The 16,354-nt window shown below is 38.0% G+C and overlaps 1 protein-coding gene across 4 annotated transcripts in view; it reads left to right on the top strand.

The window, feature by feature from the left end:
- The window catches only part of LOC126277975 (autophagy-related protein 16-1-like), an 865,117-nt gene that overhangs the window by 72,574 nt on the left and 776,189 nt on the right, over window positions 1-16,354 (top strand). For all 4 annotated transcript variants that reach the window (XM_049977631.1, XM_049977633.1, XM_049977632.1 and 1 more), the window contains 2 exons: window positions 4,088-4,223; window positions 15,174-15,279. In XM_049977631.1, the coding sequence (XP_049833588.1) occupies window positions 4,088-4,223; window positions 15,174-15,279 (242 nt within the window). The remainder of the gene's footprint in view (window positions 1-4,087; window positions 4,224-15,173; window positions 15,280-16,354) is intronic.

The raw sequence follows: 16,354 nt of genomic DNA, 5'->3' as shown, positions 1-16,354 counted from the left end.
TCTGCTGAGGAGGTACCAGTCCCTGGTGGATACTGAGTAATGTGTGTAGTGTAGCCCAGTGCAGTTTGTTGGACTTGAAGTGCAGTGCAATGAATAATTTTACAATGCTGAGGCACAGAAATGGCCCGACAGTAAGAGAGAGAAGTGTGGAGACAGAATTACATCTGTAGAGCAGTACGGAATGGCTTCTTGGTTTTGTAGTGCATTGAGTTGCATTACGAGGCTGTGATGCAAACACCGTGTACCACGGAGATGGCTCAATGCAGACAAGGTGTGGCACGAAGACAGCAAGCACGTTGTGGTGATACCTCAGTGTGAAGATGGCTCAACTCAGAGGTACCACAGTGAGGAAATGACATGGGGCCAGAGAGAACTCAATGTGCAGACTGTGTGCATGCATTGTGGCAAGATGGCGGCTCAGTGTGATGTAGTGCAGTTGTAGATGTGAGCCTTAAGATTGGTCGTGGTGCAATCCGACTGATGGGCTGCTGGCACAGTCGGCTCCTGGCCTAGAAGTGAGGGGACAAGCAATTGCTGCCTGTTAGAGGATTGCCATGCCTTAAGTACCCAGCAGGTGGAAGAATACCCAAAGGAATTTGATGATCACATGACCCATGGAGAAAACTAGTCCCGTGATAGCAATGCCACTGTCTGCTGATGTCCGCACTGCTGGGGATTGTAGCTGGTGGCACCTGGAACAACTGGTGTGCAAACAAATTGTTTGCAAATGATACCATGCCTACAACATGTGATTCCTGTGTGATTTGTCAATGATCCTGGTGGAGGAACACTTGTGGACCAAGGATAGGCAAACCTGCAGAGTATAGGCATTATTCTGGAAGTAGCCAGTGGATGACTGGATATAACATCCATTAAAGGCTAGATGTATCTAAGATGGAGCGACTACTACTCTTGTGACACCAAACACCTAAATTTTGGCGCATCACACCCTCATGCTCCTGGGTATCATATTGGTGCTTGCCTAGCTTCATTTTCTACAGTTGTTCATAAGTGTCATAATTTTACTTTCCAAAACATATTTTGATAATATTTCATAGTGGTACCAAGATTGACAGCTTACTTTAAATGTTTGGCTATGTAAAATTGCACACTTCACAAAAATAAATAAAATATAGTTTCTGACAAAATAAAACTGAGAACTATTGAAAAATACCTGTAAATTAAGCTCTCTGCTACTACAGAATTGAAAGATTAATGATTCTTTTGGTAACTGTGGCACATTGAATTTAGGGCAAGTGAGCAACAATTAATGCCAGGAGGAAGCATTTACAGGACTAATTGGTTCACAGTTTATCATACTCTTGCAGGCTATCACCTCACACTAGAGACAGTCATGTGTGTGAGCTTAAGATTGACTGCAGGTGAGAGTCAGTAAACAATAGTGAAACTAGCTGGATAGCTGTAGCACACCACCTTCTGGTCACTTGGATGGGATAAAGTAATCATATTTGGTTTTAACACAATGCTCTGTCTACTTATGGATGTCTTTCTACTGCAGTGGGGAGGGAAAATGTGGCAAACAGAAAACTTAATTTTTCTTATAGGGCATACTTACTGTTGAACTGTTATTTATGCAGCTGTTTGAAGTTTATTAACAAGAGCTATCTTACTGGACACTCGCCTGTCCAAATTACTGATGCTTTTTGTATTGCCAGTCAGATACAACCTCACTTGAAGAGATCTAATATTTTTGCCCAGCTTTACCGTGCTTATAACTATACTTTGCACATTATAAGTTGATAGCTTATGTGTACTGTTTAACTAACTTTCTTGTGACATGGTGTTTTTTCATGTAAATGTATCCGTGACTTATGAGGATTAACAAAAAATGACTGTTGTTATTGTTCCAACTAACTGGAAAACAGTCTCTACAGTTATGTAAAATTTAGTATATTCCTGAACAGCTTGGTAAAGATCTTAGATTAGCACTAATTGTAGAACTGCAGTTCTGAGTGGCTAATTAGTGGAGCAATGTACTCCTTGTGTAGGCTGAAACAATATTTATAATCATTGACATGTTAAAAAGCTAAAAAAGTACAGACAAATCATTTTGGCTGCATTGTTTTACTATGATAAATAATGAATCCTTGTTGTCAAAATATCTCATTGTACTGTGAAATACACTTCCACATATTTGATTGTTTAGAGGAGGATGCTGTGCTAATGTGTTTGTCCTGATGCTACCATCAATTGTAAGGACATTTTAAGGGAGTCAGTGCTTATTATGCCACAAACACCATGCATACAAGGATGCAGCTATAATCTGAGCTTGAAAGATACTGACTGAGCCTGGACAATTATGTAGGTGCCTTCGTTTTCAGTTGAACCTGTTCTAATGAAATTTCTGACCTGATATCTAACTTTGTTGCTGCTATAAAAATATATCATGAATAAAGTGTTGTACAACATTTATCATACAGGAACAAATTAGGTCTCAAATGGGAACTTCACCAGCATCCCCCCTCTGAAAAAGAGGGCACAATGTCAAGATACGACTCAGTCATGAAGACAGCAGTTAATGATTCAAATATTTGCATTCAAATTAAGGTTTTCCTGTGATTTCCCTAAATTGCTTAAGCAAATGCAAGGATGTTTCCCTTGGAAAGCGCATGGCGGATTTTCTTCCCCATCCTTTCTTCAATCCAAGTATTTGTTCCTTCTTTAATGACACAGGACATTAGAGTTATTAGCCTTGCCAGCAATGTCCCACATTTACACAATCTCTTCATATAATTGCAACTACAACCTATGAATAATCATATCAGATAATACCTGACATCCAAATCACAGAAGGGGGGAAAAATTGTTCTACGTTTTAGAGGCAACTGAGTAAAGATAATCACTGTATAGTGGAGGCATTGAGCAATCGGTAAATTCATAGGCAAAAAGCTGAAGTTCGTTGCACCTCTTTCAAATAGTCTCTGGCCTTCCACTTAATAGGAATTATATATTTCCTATGTGGAAGTTTCTTTCTATTTTTTCTATTCTTTCTATTTCTATTTATGATAGTTTGGCAGTTCATAAAGCTTTTCATATTATTTTCTTTTTCTGCTTTCTGCCCAGTACTTTCTTAAGTGCGTATATTTCATGCACCTTGAACATAATGGAATTGTTCATTCTGTGTTAATTTATTTTATCCATGCAGATTTGCAAATTGGCAAATTGATAAATGAGAGATTCTGTATTATTAAAAATAGCATCTATTCAATGAGCATGCATGGCATAAATACTCATATAGACTTACCAGTGTAGGTTTTCTGTTTCTTTCTAATGTTACTTGAATGCCACACTTAAATTCTTGTGAAACATTCCAGTCTATTTTATTGCTTTGGTAGTCAAATCATATGTTAACAATCATTCCTTGTGTAATATCAAGGTGGCAATTCTTCTGTAAAACTGGAATTCTCAAGAAATTACATTTTACCTGCAAAAATCAGGGAATGTCAGGAATTTTGTATAATCTGAGGGAATCCTGTGTTCCCTTTAACTATTAATTTATCAGGAGCTTCTTATGGCATCTTCCTCCAGATGCCTGGAATTCATGGGGAATTTTTTTTCCTCTCCCAAGTCTGAGTAACCACCCAGTAATAGTCATGTTATAAGCAACTTCTTCTCACCTACTAAAGAAGTTACAGAGTGGTGAAGATGCTGACTAATATTAGGAAGTGGGATTCAAATCCACATCCAACTATACTGATGCAGGTATTTTCCAGTATCCCAAAATCACTTAAGTAAAATCTACAGCATTGATCCTTCAGTAAAACCATGAATGATTCCTTGCACAATTCTTTTTGCATTTGAGCTAATGTTCCTTATCTAGTGATGGTAATGTCTACAAACAAATTGAAATGTAATTTATTCCACTGACACCTTGCCCTATTTGTTCCCCCCCTCCCCCTGCAAAAGAGGCATTATATAGAGAGCTCAAAGCCAGAAGTTGATGCTCTGTATTATTTGTCATAACTGTACACTCTGCCAGGTAAGTGGTAAGATTTCTTTAGGAATTCACTAATATCAATGAGTTTGAAGTGAAGTGTGGAACAAATGGTTGTGCTCTTCATTACAGGAAAAGACAAGCTAAACTGCAGAAAGAATTAGAGGAAGCAGCAAAAGACACAAGGCCAACTTCCCCTGATAAACTTGGAGAGGGAGCTGCAACAGTTTTAGAAAATACCTTGCCAACAAAACTATCTACTAAAATAGTAAGTTAATGTGTATGTTATAGAATCCAACAAAAGCACTGTTAAAGTTAAAATAGGAAATAATTGCTAATGTAGTAACAGTTGTGGTTTCTTCTATGATATTGTGCAATAAATAAAATAATTGACAAATAGAATGTGGTATTAAATCAGCATTAGAAATCAGTTTGAAGTCTCAGATTTTAAAGTGATACATCTTTCATCAGTACAATTTTCATTTTGCCTCCAATTTCCTGCACATTCATCAACAACTGTATTGAATTCTTAGTATACAGGTTTCTCATCTCCCACATGTGTTTATATTCCTTGGTTTGTAAGTCTTCTTGCTGCCATATTCCTCTGTTGTTGCATGGACATTACATTTTCATTAGTGCAGCTTCACATCATTCTGGTAATGTTGCACCCATGAATGGGATGTACTCCATTTTAATTTTGTTCTGTAAATACTGCTGTACAGTCCTCAGGATTTTAAAGTGTAATTGTTTCTTCCATGACTGAATTTTGTTAAACAATGTGGGAAAAGATAGACTGCTACATCCCGTAAAGCAACGTGTTAAATTACACAATTAAAAGACGCTCACATAAAGCTTTTGGCGGCAGCCTTCATCACCAACTAGAAACAGAAAAACACACACCATTTATACACAGAAGTAGGCACATTTCTTGCTCACATGACTGCCAACTTTGGCAGCTTCAGCCAGAATTTAAACTGTCACATGGAATGGAAGCAGAAGTCTGGAGGGGGCGGGGAAGGGGAAGGGGTAGTAGTGTATGGGTGGGGAGAGAGAACAACACTGTATTTCAGAGTATGCAGGGACTAGAATGCCAGTAAGTGCAGTGTCAAAAGGTTGTGGGACAGGGAGGTGAGGAAAAAAGGAGCAAAACAGAGGAGAGGATTGGGGAAAGATTGACGGGTGCGTTGACAGAAGGAGACAGACAGAGAGCGTGAGAGATGACATTGGGGAGGAGATGGGGGTGGAAGATGTTGTATGGAGGGTGTTGGTGGAATATGTTACCATGGGTTGAGGCCGGCATAATTATGGGAGTGGAGAATGTGTTGTAAGGCAACCTCCCATTTGCACAGTTCAGAAAAGCTTGTGTTTGAGGGGGGGGGGGGGGGGGATCCAGAGGGCTTTGGTAGTAAATAAGCCATTGAAATCAAGCATGTTATGCTCAGCTACATGTTATGCCACAGGGTCATCTACTTTGTTCGTGACCACATTTTAGCAGTGGCCATTCTTCATGGTAGACAGTTGATTGGTAGTCATACCAATATGAAGGGTTGTGCAGTGATTGCAGCAGAGCTGGTAAATGGCATGGCTGCTGTCACAGGTGGCCTGGCTCCTGATGGGGTAAGATAAACCTGTGACAGCACTGGAATAGGAAGTGCTGGGTTGGTGGATTGGGCAGATCTTGCATCTGGGTCTTCCACAAGGATATGATCCTTGTGGCAAGGACTTGGGATTGGGAATGGTATTTCCACCCTCTCTGTCCTGTCATCTCCTCCCCATTTCATCTCCCACACCTCTTTGTTTGCCGCCCTCTCCCAACGCACCTGCCCGTCTGTCGCCGTTCCTTTACGTTTTTGTTCCTTTGTACCCCACTTCCCTTCCCCACAACCTCCTGAAGCTCTGCCTGTTGGCATTCTCGTCTTTGCAAACTCCACCAGAGAGTGTTTCTCTCTTCCCCTGTCTGTACACTATTATCCCTTCCCCTTCAAGGTAGGTGCAATCTATAATTTCCTACAATGTTAATATTCGTACATGGAGTTCCTATTGCTGGATTTTATTTAAATATTTGAGTATTGTACTTCACTTCAGTCTTCACTCTGGAAGACCCTCCCCCCCCCCCCCCCCCCCCCCCCCTACCCCATTTTTTACAGTAGTATCTAGACACTGGCAATTTCTGTTAATGTGAAAGGGAAAAAAAATCTTAATTTTTATGAATTTATGGTGAATTTGTAAATCTGAAGTAACACACCATTTATGCAGGAATGCTCTGGTAAACTTTTTAGTTAGTATGTATCGGCAAATCAATTTTAATTAATCCAAATAGCTACATTAGTAATGTCACACTCATCTTAATGTCATTGCACTATGTTGTATGTTTTCCCAGCCCCAAATACTTCACATTCCTGAAAGGGTATCTTCCAGAGTGAATAGTCCATATGAATCCAAATTTGGTGTCCGTATTGAGGAATATACATGCAATAAGTGATTATAATTGCACAGAGATTGCATCCACATAGGCCTAACACCCTTATATTTTACATGAACAGCAAGTTCATTGCTACATAAAACAGTCAGTAAAGAGCCAGCAACTAAAATGTAAATGTGAAAGGAAATTCCAATGTGCTTCATAGACATCAAAGGTATGATTATCAGTATGGGAGTAAGTTTGAATGGAACAGGAGGACTGGATTCACCAAATCACGGCTTTTAGTACCTGCATGGTTTACTGCTACGAGAATCTTATTTTCTGGAATTAATGGAAAGAAGAGAGTGTGGAGTGCGAATGACTGTGTGCTGAACCACACAATGTGACCACAATATTCTGCTGCCCAGATAGCAGAACTCTTCTACTACTTGTAGTGCGGCATCTCCTTTGCTTCCTTTATTGATTGAATAACATCACGGATAGTCTACAATACTATCTTGCTCCATTCTCAAATACAACTTCCCTTTCAGGCCCTTGATGCTTATAATTAGAGACTGGTTTGTGCACAAGTTGCAAATAACCTTTCCCTCGCTGTCTTTTATCCTTTTTATCTTCAGAAATTCATAGTTTTCTCTGCATCTGCAAATGCTACGTGTTTGAGTTTCCTCAACCTATCTCCAGGGTTAAGTTCTACACTGAGCATTGCCTCACGTATTTCTATTGATCTTCCCAGAGGTCAGCTCCTCCAGCAAGTCACTGAGTTGGCAAAGGCAGACAACAACACTGATAAGAAGAAGATGGAATGGCAGAATAGCAACTCCAACAAGTAATTCAAATCAACAAAGGTATAGCAAGTACTGAGACCAAAATAACAATGTGTAGTGACAATGATACCTGAGGGTGGTGCAGTCATGTGTGAAGACTGAGCCACCTCTGCTGTTAGCTTTAATGGTAGTTAGAGTATGTGTCCATGACATGGTCATTCTTTCAGAGATGGCAATGGAATTAGGACAGTTGAATGGATTGGATTGTGTGTTGAAAAGAGATTATAAGATGAACATCAACAAAAGTAAAAAAAGGGTAATGGAGAGTCATGTCCTGAATGCAATAATGTCTCTCTCGGGGAATGCTTCAAGTCCACCCAATGAAGCATCACCAGTGCGAACAAACACTACTGTCAACCAACCAGAACCACCAAAAACTTCGGTAGTCTTAATACTAAAATCAAAACTGGCCCCCACAAAAGTAATCGGACCACGTTACGCTACAAGTAGTAGAAGAGTTCTGCTATTTGGGCTGCAAAATAACTGATGATGGACCATGTAGGGAGGATTTAAAATGCAGACTGGGTATAGCGAGAACAGCATTTGTGAGAAAGCTGAATTTGTTAATATCTAATATCAATTTAAGTGTTAGGAAGTCCTTTCTGAAGGTGTTTATTTGGAGTGCAGCCTTGTCTGAAAGTGAAGCATAGATGGTGAACAGTCCATGCAACAAAATAATAGGATATTCTGATATGCTAAAGATTAGATGTGTGAACTGAATAACAAATGAGGAGGTACTGAATTAGATTGGGGGGGGGGGGGGGGAATTTTAGGTAGCACAACTTGACTAAAAGAGTGGATTGATTGATAGGATGCACTCGGAGGTACCAAGGAATTTTCAAATTGGTAATGGAAGTTTACGAATAAAAATTGGAGAGGGAGACCAAGGCTATAATTTAGTAAGTGGGTTAAAAAACATGCAGTGTGTGGTAGTTACAGAGATGAAAACACTTGCACAGGATCGACTAGCATGTAGGACTGTATCAAACCAGTCTTTGGACTGAAGATGACGACGACGACAACAACAACAACAACAACAACAACAACAACAATAGACAGACCTATTTTGTCCTTGTAGTTCCTACCAAATTGGTATGGAATATACATAAATAAATATAGGTTTCTGGCATGTCAGTATTAATTTTATTCCTTGTAACTATTTAAAAAATGTGAAATATTGGTACAGTGTACCACACTTAAATTTACATGTACCATTAACATATAATTAAGGACAAAATTTGACAGCTCCAAGATTAGCAAACGGATGCAGTCATTTTATACAAAACAGGATTGGTATATTTTAAGGGCTGCCAGTCAGATTTTGAAAACAAGGAGACTAAAACTAGTAGTACATTAATGATTTGCCAATTTCAGATTGTCGTGGTCATAGAGTTGTTAGTAATAATTTTTTCTGTTACTGTACTTCAAAATGTCTCCCATTGACTAAGTCTCTGTTTTGTAGTCAAATTTCGTTGTACACGGTGGAATCTGAAGTATCTCTACTTCATTATTAGCTCAAAATGCAGCAATTAATAATTCATTACAAAATTTCTCGTCAATTCTTGAAGACACACTCATTGCACAGATAATGGTGAACTGCCAGACTGATTGTAGGCATTATTGTGTGTAAGTGTGCGAGTGTTGTTGTGGATCGCACAATCACTTCTGTTTATTTTTCCCGTTGTTGTGAAAGTGTACCTCCAGCTCACATTTCTTTCTCAAAATGGGACAGATCTTTATTGTGAACACAGGCATAATTAAAACTGACAATCCTAAGTTTTGCACTTACGACCAAATCATCAAGCACTTCATTTTCAATCACAACATTTTCCAACTTCTTTCTATATAGAGATTTTTTATTTTTCTTGATGCAGTTTTATCCAGTCTTTTTTTGTGGTACGATTAATTCAATTATGAGAAGTTGTAAATTTTTTTTGCTTCTGTATCATTAACAATATTGTTAAAGTTTAGCTGAACAAAATGGTATTTCTGAAAGTAAAAAGACTTTTGTCTGACTTTCGAAAAATAAAAAAGTTCAAAGTTGCACGATTAATGTTGCCATTATGTGGACTCTTCTGTCAGCCTGCAACATTCACTTTTGTTCACCCAATACATGACTGCTTTTTATTTGTTTGTTAAGGTAATTTCAATTTTTGGCGTTTCTTTCACAAATAATTCATTATTCAGTGTGGCACTGTCACTCAGAAATTCTTCACAGTTATAAGTTTCTTCAGTTTCGTTGCCATCAGTGGATTCACAGTCAACAATATTAAGTTTTTGTCATTTCTAACTATAAATGTTTACGTTCCATTTCACGCATCCCATACTCTTCAAGCATGTTTTCTGCTGATAGTTTGTTGGCAAAACATTCATTGGACTTCCCATCACGTAGAAGGTGGAATTGAATCTACAGAATAATTTTTAAACCTGATCTAGGTTCAGAAAGAAGTGTTCTCAGATATCTTCCAGGAATTGAAAGAAAGAGCCCCAGGAAAATGTGTGTTAGTTTACTGGTAACCTTTTTTAATGAAACCTTGAAGCAACATTCCTTTTCAATGTCTACCATAGCATTGACAAACCAGTTGTACTACCCTGATTGAGTGCACAACACTTGCCTAACAGCTAGTGAGATTCATGGACATCCATCTCTTAGTTGCAAGTGCCAAACAAGGAAATATTTGTTTAATGAATTTTTTTGGATGATTTCTGGTTCATGTTAGCAACTGAAATATAACATGTGGTTTAAACTGAGGATGAGTGGGGGGGGGGGGGGGGGGGGGGAATAATCATGGCAGGTTTTGACATAACTCTGGCCATTAGTATCCAGCATGCAAATTTCCACACACACCACAATGGAATGATAAAATATTTATAACATTGTCTTATATTGTTAGCACAACAGCCAAGGATTGTTGTAGGAATGAGCTGTAGAAGGAAATAAAAGCTTCCAAACACTCATATTCCTGTTGAAGCAAACACTTGTTATTCAGTATGAAGAATAGTAGTAGTAGTAGTAGTAGTAGTAGTAGTAGTAGGGGGAGGAGGAGATGATGATGATGATGATGATGATGATGATGATGATGATGATGAGGATGCAGTAGTGTGTGTGGTAATATTTGTAATGATTCAGTATCCTGTCATGGATTGCTGGGAAGCTATGATCAGGCACTGAAGATAATGGTTAATTGACAACATAACCAGAATTTATTGTTTGTTATGCTTCAGAACCCATCTTGATACTGACTTGTGGTGCATGTTCACTAGGTTGCACTGCACAAATCATTCTCTCAGATTCTCTGGAACATTTACAATGGAATTGCATGCATTAGGCTATGCCACACAAGCCAATCAAGGAAAAATGCAGCCTGAATAGTCAAGGGGGCTACTACACGCTCGGCACATGCAGCTGATGCAAGTGATGTGACAGAATACTTATGAGTCCTCTGAAAGTTATAAATAATGTTTTAATATTAAGCAGCCAGTACATTTTGTCAACAAAGAGACAATAGCAGGGATGAGATAGTAACAATAAGGAAGCAACTACATAATTTTTAATGCACATCACTCAATTGCAAACAATTGGATTGCTACATTCCTAACGAATCGGATGCAGAGTGTCAGCATGAAATATACTAATAGATCAAGCAACTCAATAGCCGAAATACTATCAAGTAAAGAAACTGTAAAGCAAGGTGTTCCACAGGGCTTAGTATTGGCACCCCTACTTTTCCTCCTGTATATTAATGAACTGAGCCTGAATGTTGATGCACACAAAACAATAATATTTGCTGATGACACAACTGTACTCCTCAAAGGGGAGAATACAGAGGCTGTGCAAAAAGCTGTGAACTTGGCCACTGAACAACTCAGCAACTGGCCTAAAATCAACAGATTAACTATCAACACCAAAACGACAGCTTCCATTAACTTTTACACAACACAAAATGAAAATTCCTCTCAGCCATTTGTCACTGTAAATAACCAGCTAATAGATACCGACACTGTTTTCAAATTCCTAGGTCTGTGGGTTCAAGATAACCTGAAGTGGAATACACATACAGAATTAATACTGACTGTTACGAATTGAGTGTACTGAAATCATGTGCTAGCCTGAAAACATTAACCAGCGCGCACTATGCTTCGATACAAGCCCACCTAAAATATGATGTGATATTCTGGCGAAATTCTCCGACTGCTCTGAGTACATTCAGAATCCAGAAGAGAGCAATGAGAATTATTACTGGGAGCAAACCCAGAGACTCCTGCAAACCCATCTTCAGAAATTTGGAAATCCTTACACTGCCTTGCCTATACATTCTCGAGACTCTAAAATTTTTCAGAAACCACAGTGCCAACTGACACCAGAGTCATAAAAAATAATGAAATACATGAACACAACACCAGGAAAAAGACAAATCTCATGTTTTACATACAAAACTCAACTGTTTAAAAAGGGAGCTTTTCACATGGGCCTCTAACTGTTCAATAATCTTCCCATTAGTATTAAGTCCATCGAAGACAACATAAAATTTAGCAAAGCTGTGAAGTCATATTTGTTGTGCCACTGTTTTTGCTCTATAAATGAATACTTAGAACAGTAATCTTGCTATTTGTGTTAAATTGAAAACATTGCACAATGTCATACATTAGGATACTATAGGCCTATGTTAACAATGTTAACTGATATTTTCTGACATCTGCAACACAAGTGTACCATCAGATCACATGGAATAAATAAATGAATAAGTAAATAAAGTATGAAGTATGAAGTAGGGATTCTAGGTTCGAATATCAACAGACTGCTACTCACCACAAAGATGACACTTTGAGTAGCAGATAGCCACATGTACAAGAGTCACACATTAAGCTTTCGGTGTGAGCAGACAAAGAGAGCGGGACATGTTTGTGAGGTGTGCTTGCTTGTAGTCATGTATGGAAGTGAAACATGGACAATATACAGTTTAGATGAGAATAGAATAGAAACTTGTAGTGCTACAGAAGAATGCCGAAGATTAGATGGGTTGATCATGTAACTGAATAGAATTGGGGAGAAGAGGAATTTGTGGCACAACTTGATTAGCAAGAGAGATTGATTGGTAGGACACATTCTGAGGCATCAAGGGGTCACCAATTTGGTAATGGAGGGAAGTGTGGAGGGTAAAAATCATAGAGGGACAGCAAGAGGTGAATACAGTAAGCAGAGTCAGAAGGATGTAGGTTCAGTAGTTGGAGATAAAGAGACTTGCACAGGATAGAGTAGAATGGGGAGCTGCATCACACCAGTCTTTGGACTGAAGACGACAACAACGACAACAAGAAGCATGTAAGTGAGAAAAGGTTCAGAAAAGTTTGGAATTATGTTTAAAGTTCATTGGAATTTGCTAACTGCTTTCATTTTTGAGTAATTTGCGCCCCATTTTAAGCGAAAGTTAGCTTTTCATGCATCACAGTCTTTATTATGCTGTACCTCCTGAACCACATGTTGTGCAATATTATAATTTTTCACGTATATTCAGTGCTGTATGTGGGCACTGCCTGTAACTTGTCACAAATACTTTTTAGTAGTAAAGAAGAAATTTAAACTGTCATGTCTGATGCTGAAGTTCACTGCATGAACAGTGAAAATGTTTTAAGTGATCAATTTTTTTTTTTTTTTTTTAATCATTTCGTGAGATTGATTGTCAGTGAGAAAAAGTCTCACACAGGTTTAACGATATGTTTAAAGTTTGTTGCAAATCACTTAGTGCTGTGATTTTGAAATACTGGAGAGTATTTGCGTATGGTGAATTAGTCTGCCCCAAATTGTATACACAATTTATAAGTGTAATACTTGTCTTGCACATAGTTTTATACCTCTTAATTCATAAATTATGTCACTATTTTAATTTTTTAATTCACTTTCTGTTTATACGAAATATTGAAAGTCAGTTTTTTGTTGACATTGAAAGTCTTTTGATTGGCAACCTGCAATTGGGTCTGGGTTCCCTGCCTACCGAACTATCAGTTTAATAAGTCACAGCTGCAAAATACTAACGCGAATTCTTTACAGACGAATGGAAAAACTGGTAGAAGCTGACCTAGGGGAAGATCAGTTTGGATTCTGTAGAAATATTGGAACACGTGAGGCAATACTGATCTTACGACTTATCTTAGAAGAAAGATTAAGGAAAGGCAAACCTACATTTCTAGCATTTGTAGACTTAGAGAAAGCTTTTGACAATTTTGACTGGAATACTTTCTTCCAAATTCTAAAGGTGGCAGGGGTAAAATACAGGGAGCAAAAGGCTATTTACAATTTGTACAGAAACCAGATGGCAGTTATAAGAGTCAAGGGACATGAAAGGGTAGCAGTGGTTGGGAAGGTAGTGAGACAGGGTTGTAGCCTCTCCCCAATGTTATTCAATCTGTATATTGAGCAAGCAGTAAAGGAAAGAAAATAAAAATTCAATCCATAGAGAAGAAACAAAAACTTTGAGGTTCGCCGATGACATTGTAATTCTGTCAGAGGCAACGAAGGATTTGGAAGAGCAATTGAACAGAATGGACAGTGTCTTGAAAGGAGGATATAAGATGAAAATAAACAAAAGCAAAACGAGGATAATGGAATGTAGTCAAATTAAATCGGGTGATGCTGAGGAATTAGATTAGGAACTGAGACACTTAAAGTAGTAAAGGAGTTCTGCTATTTCGGGAACAAAGTAACTGACGATGGTCGAAGTAGAGAAGATATAAAATGTAGACTGGCAATGGCAAGGAAAGTGTTTCTGAAGAAGATAAATTTGTTAACATCGAGTATAGATTTAAGTGTCAGGAAGTCGTTTCTGAAAGTATTTGTATGTAGTGAAGCCACGTATGGAAGTGAAACATGGACAATAAATAGTTTTGACAGGAAGAGAATAGAAGCTTTCAAAATGTGGTGCTACAGAAGAATGCTGAAGATTAGATGGGTAGATCACATAACTAATAAGGAGGTATTGAATACATTTGGGGAGAAGAGGAGTTCATGGTACAACTTAATGAGAAGAAGGGACCGGTTGGTAGAACATGTTCTGAGTCATCAAAGGATCACAAATTTAACATTGGAGGACAGCGTGGTGGGTAAAAATCGTAGAGGGAGACCAAGAGATGAATGCACTAAGCAGATTCAGAAGGTACTGGGAGATGAAGAACTTGCACAGGATAGGGTAGCATGGAGAGCTGCATCAAACCAGTCTCAGGACTGAAGACCACAACAACAACAATTCACATTTTTTATCTGACCTGGAATTAATCCCAAACACTCAATCAGTACTCAATAATATGTCGCACTAGCCTCACATACGCAGTCCCTCTTACAGGTGAGCCACCCTTTCACTTAATTCTCCCAGCAAACTGTACACTACAGCATAATCTTCATGTAGCCACAGATTGCTATTCACCCTGTCTGCCAGATCATTTATGTCTCTAAAAAATAACAGTTTCATCACACTTCCCTTGGGGAATCCTGACAATACCCTTTTCTCTGCTGAATGTTCGCCATCAGGGACAACATAGTGGGTTCTATTATTTAAAAAGTCTTAGAGCCACTCTTATGTCTGGGATCTATTCCATATGCTTGTACTTTCATTAACAGTTTGCAGTTGGGGACCTTGTAAAATGCTTTCCCTAAATCTAGAAATATGGAATTTGCCTTTGCCTTTCATCCATACTTTACAGTACATCATCTGAGGAAAGGGCATATAGAATCATAATAGCTTGCTTTCATCCATCACTCCTGTTATTCATCAAAATTTCCTAAGTGATAGAAATATAAATAAGAAAACATAGCTAATAATGGAAGTTATTCAGACTAATATTTTTTGAGTTAATGAATTAATGTTATAAATTATGATGTGAAGATGAACATCCCTGATAAAGTTTTTCCTTTATTGTATAAATTATTTGTAGTAGGTTGATTCACTGACTTACCTCCGTGTGTATGTTTTTCAAATAGGATTCTCATGAAGGAGAGGTCCATGCAGTAAAATGGAGTCCTGTTGACAGAATTGTTGCAACCGGTGGAGCAGACCGCAAAGTAAAGCTCTGGGATGTATCCAAAGGTGTGTAAACTGCTCATTTAATTTCAGACTGTATGATTTAGAGATTAGAAAAAAAAAAAAAACTTGTGGGTAATTTTAATGGAAATACTAACTGTGGTGTTTAAAATGCCATCTGTATCTCATCCTCGTCCATTTGACATTCACTTGCTGGATAAAGACCTCCACTAGATTTTTCCATGCATATTGGTTTTCAGATATATGTATCCATGTATATATCCATGTTGTTCCTGCATGTTCTCTAGTGTCACCTGCCCATGTTCCATTAGTGTATCATCTTTATCTTTCTTTTTTAAATCCAATAAAGAAGTTCTCTAGTCCATCTGCCATACATTTTCTTGTCCATGTGTTCTGTCCTCCTCCTCTTCATTTTCAATGCAGTCCTTATTACATAATTCACTCTGGTCTTTTTCCTGGTCAATTTCTCAGTCTCTTAGTAATTACCAATATCCGTCTCTCACTCTCAAGTTTAGGAAGGTTTTGTCATTACAAAGTCTGTACCTTACTGCCGTAAGTCAACACTACTAATACACGATGCAAAATTTCCATTTCAGACACACAAGAAGTTCTGATTAGTTTACTAAAAGAAATGCAGGCCATTTTCACTATTCTGTTCATTTCTTCTGCTGTCCATATGTTCATTGCCTTCAGTTGCATTACATGTAATAACGGATCAACTTACTTACCTAATTTTCAAGCCTACTTTCAAACTCTTGATCTATTAAGTTCTTACTTTACTTGGTGAAGTTAATCTGCATTAAATGCAAACAGTACAAAGTAATCAGTCTAATGAAAATTGTTTCATTATCACATTCCTCCTTTTTTTTCCCCAATTAAGGACTCCCTTTAGAACTGTTTATTAGTTTTGGTGACACTGAGTCACTGTATGCCATTCATATTTCAGTTCTGTATTTCTCATTATCCTGATAAAGCCCAATGAAAGCTTCAGTATTGATGACTATAGCATCAGTATACAGTGGAATTTTGCATAGCGAACTTAATTTGTTCTAGAATCTTACTCATAGTGTGAAACACTCATTAAGCGAACAGTTTATCCAATATAAATTAATGTAAAATA

The sequence above is a fragment of the Schistocerca gregaria genome, chromosome 6, assembly GCF_023897955.1.
Source record: "Schistocerca gregaria isolate iqSchGreg1 chromosome 6, iqSchGreg1.2, whole genome shotgun sequence".
NCBI classification, from domain to species: Eukaryota; Metazoa; Arthropoda; class Insecta; order Orthoptera; family Acrididae; genus Schistocerca; species Schistocerca gregaria.
This window is presented reverse-complemented; position numbering and strand designations above follow the sequence as displayed.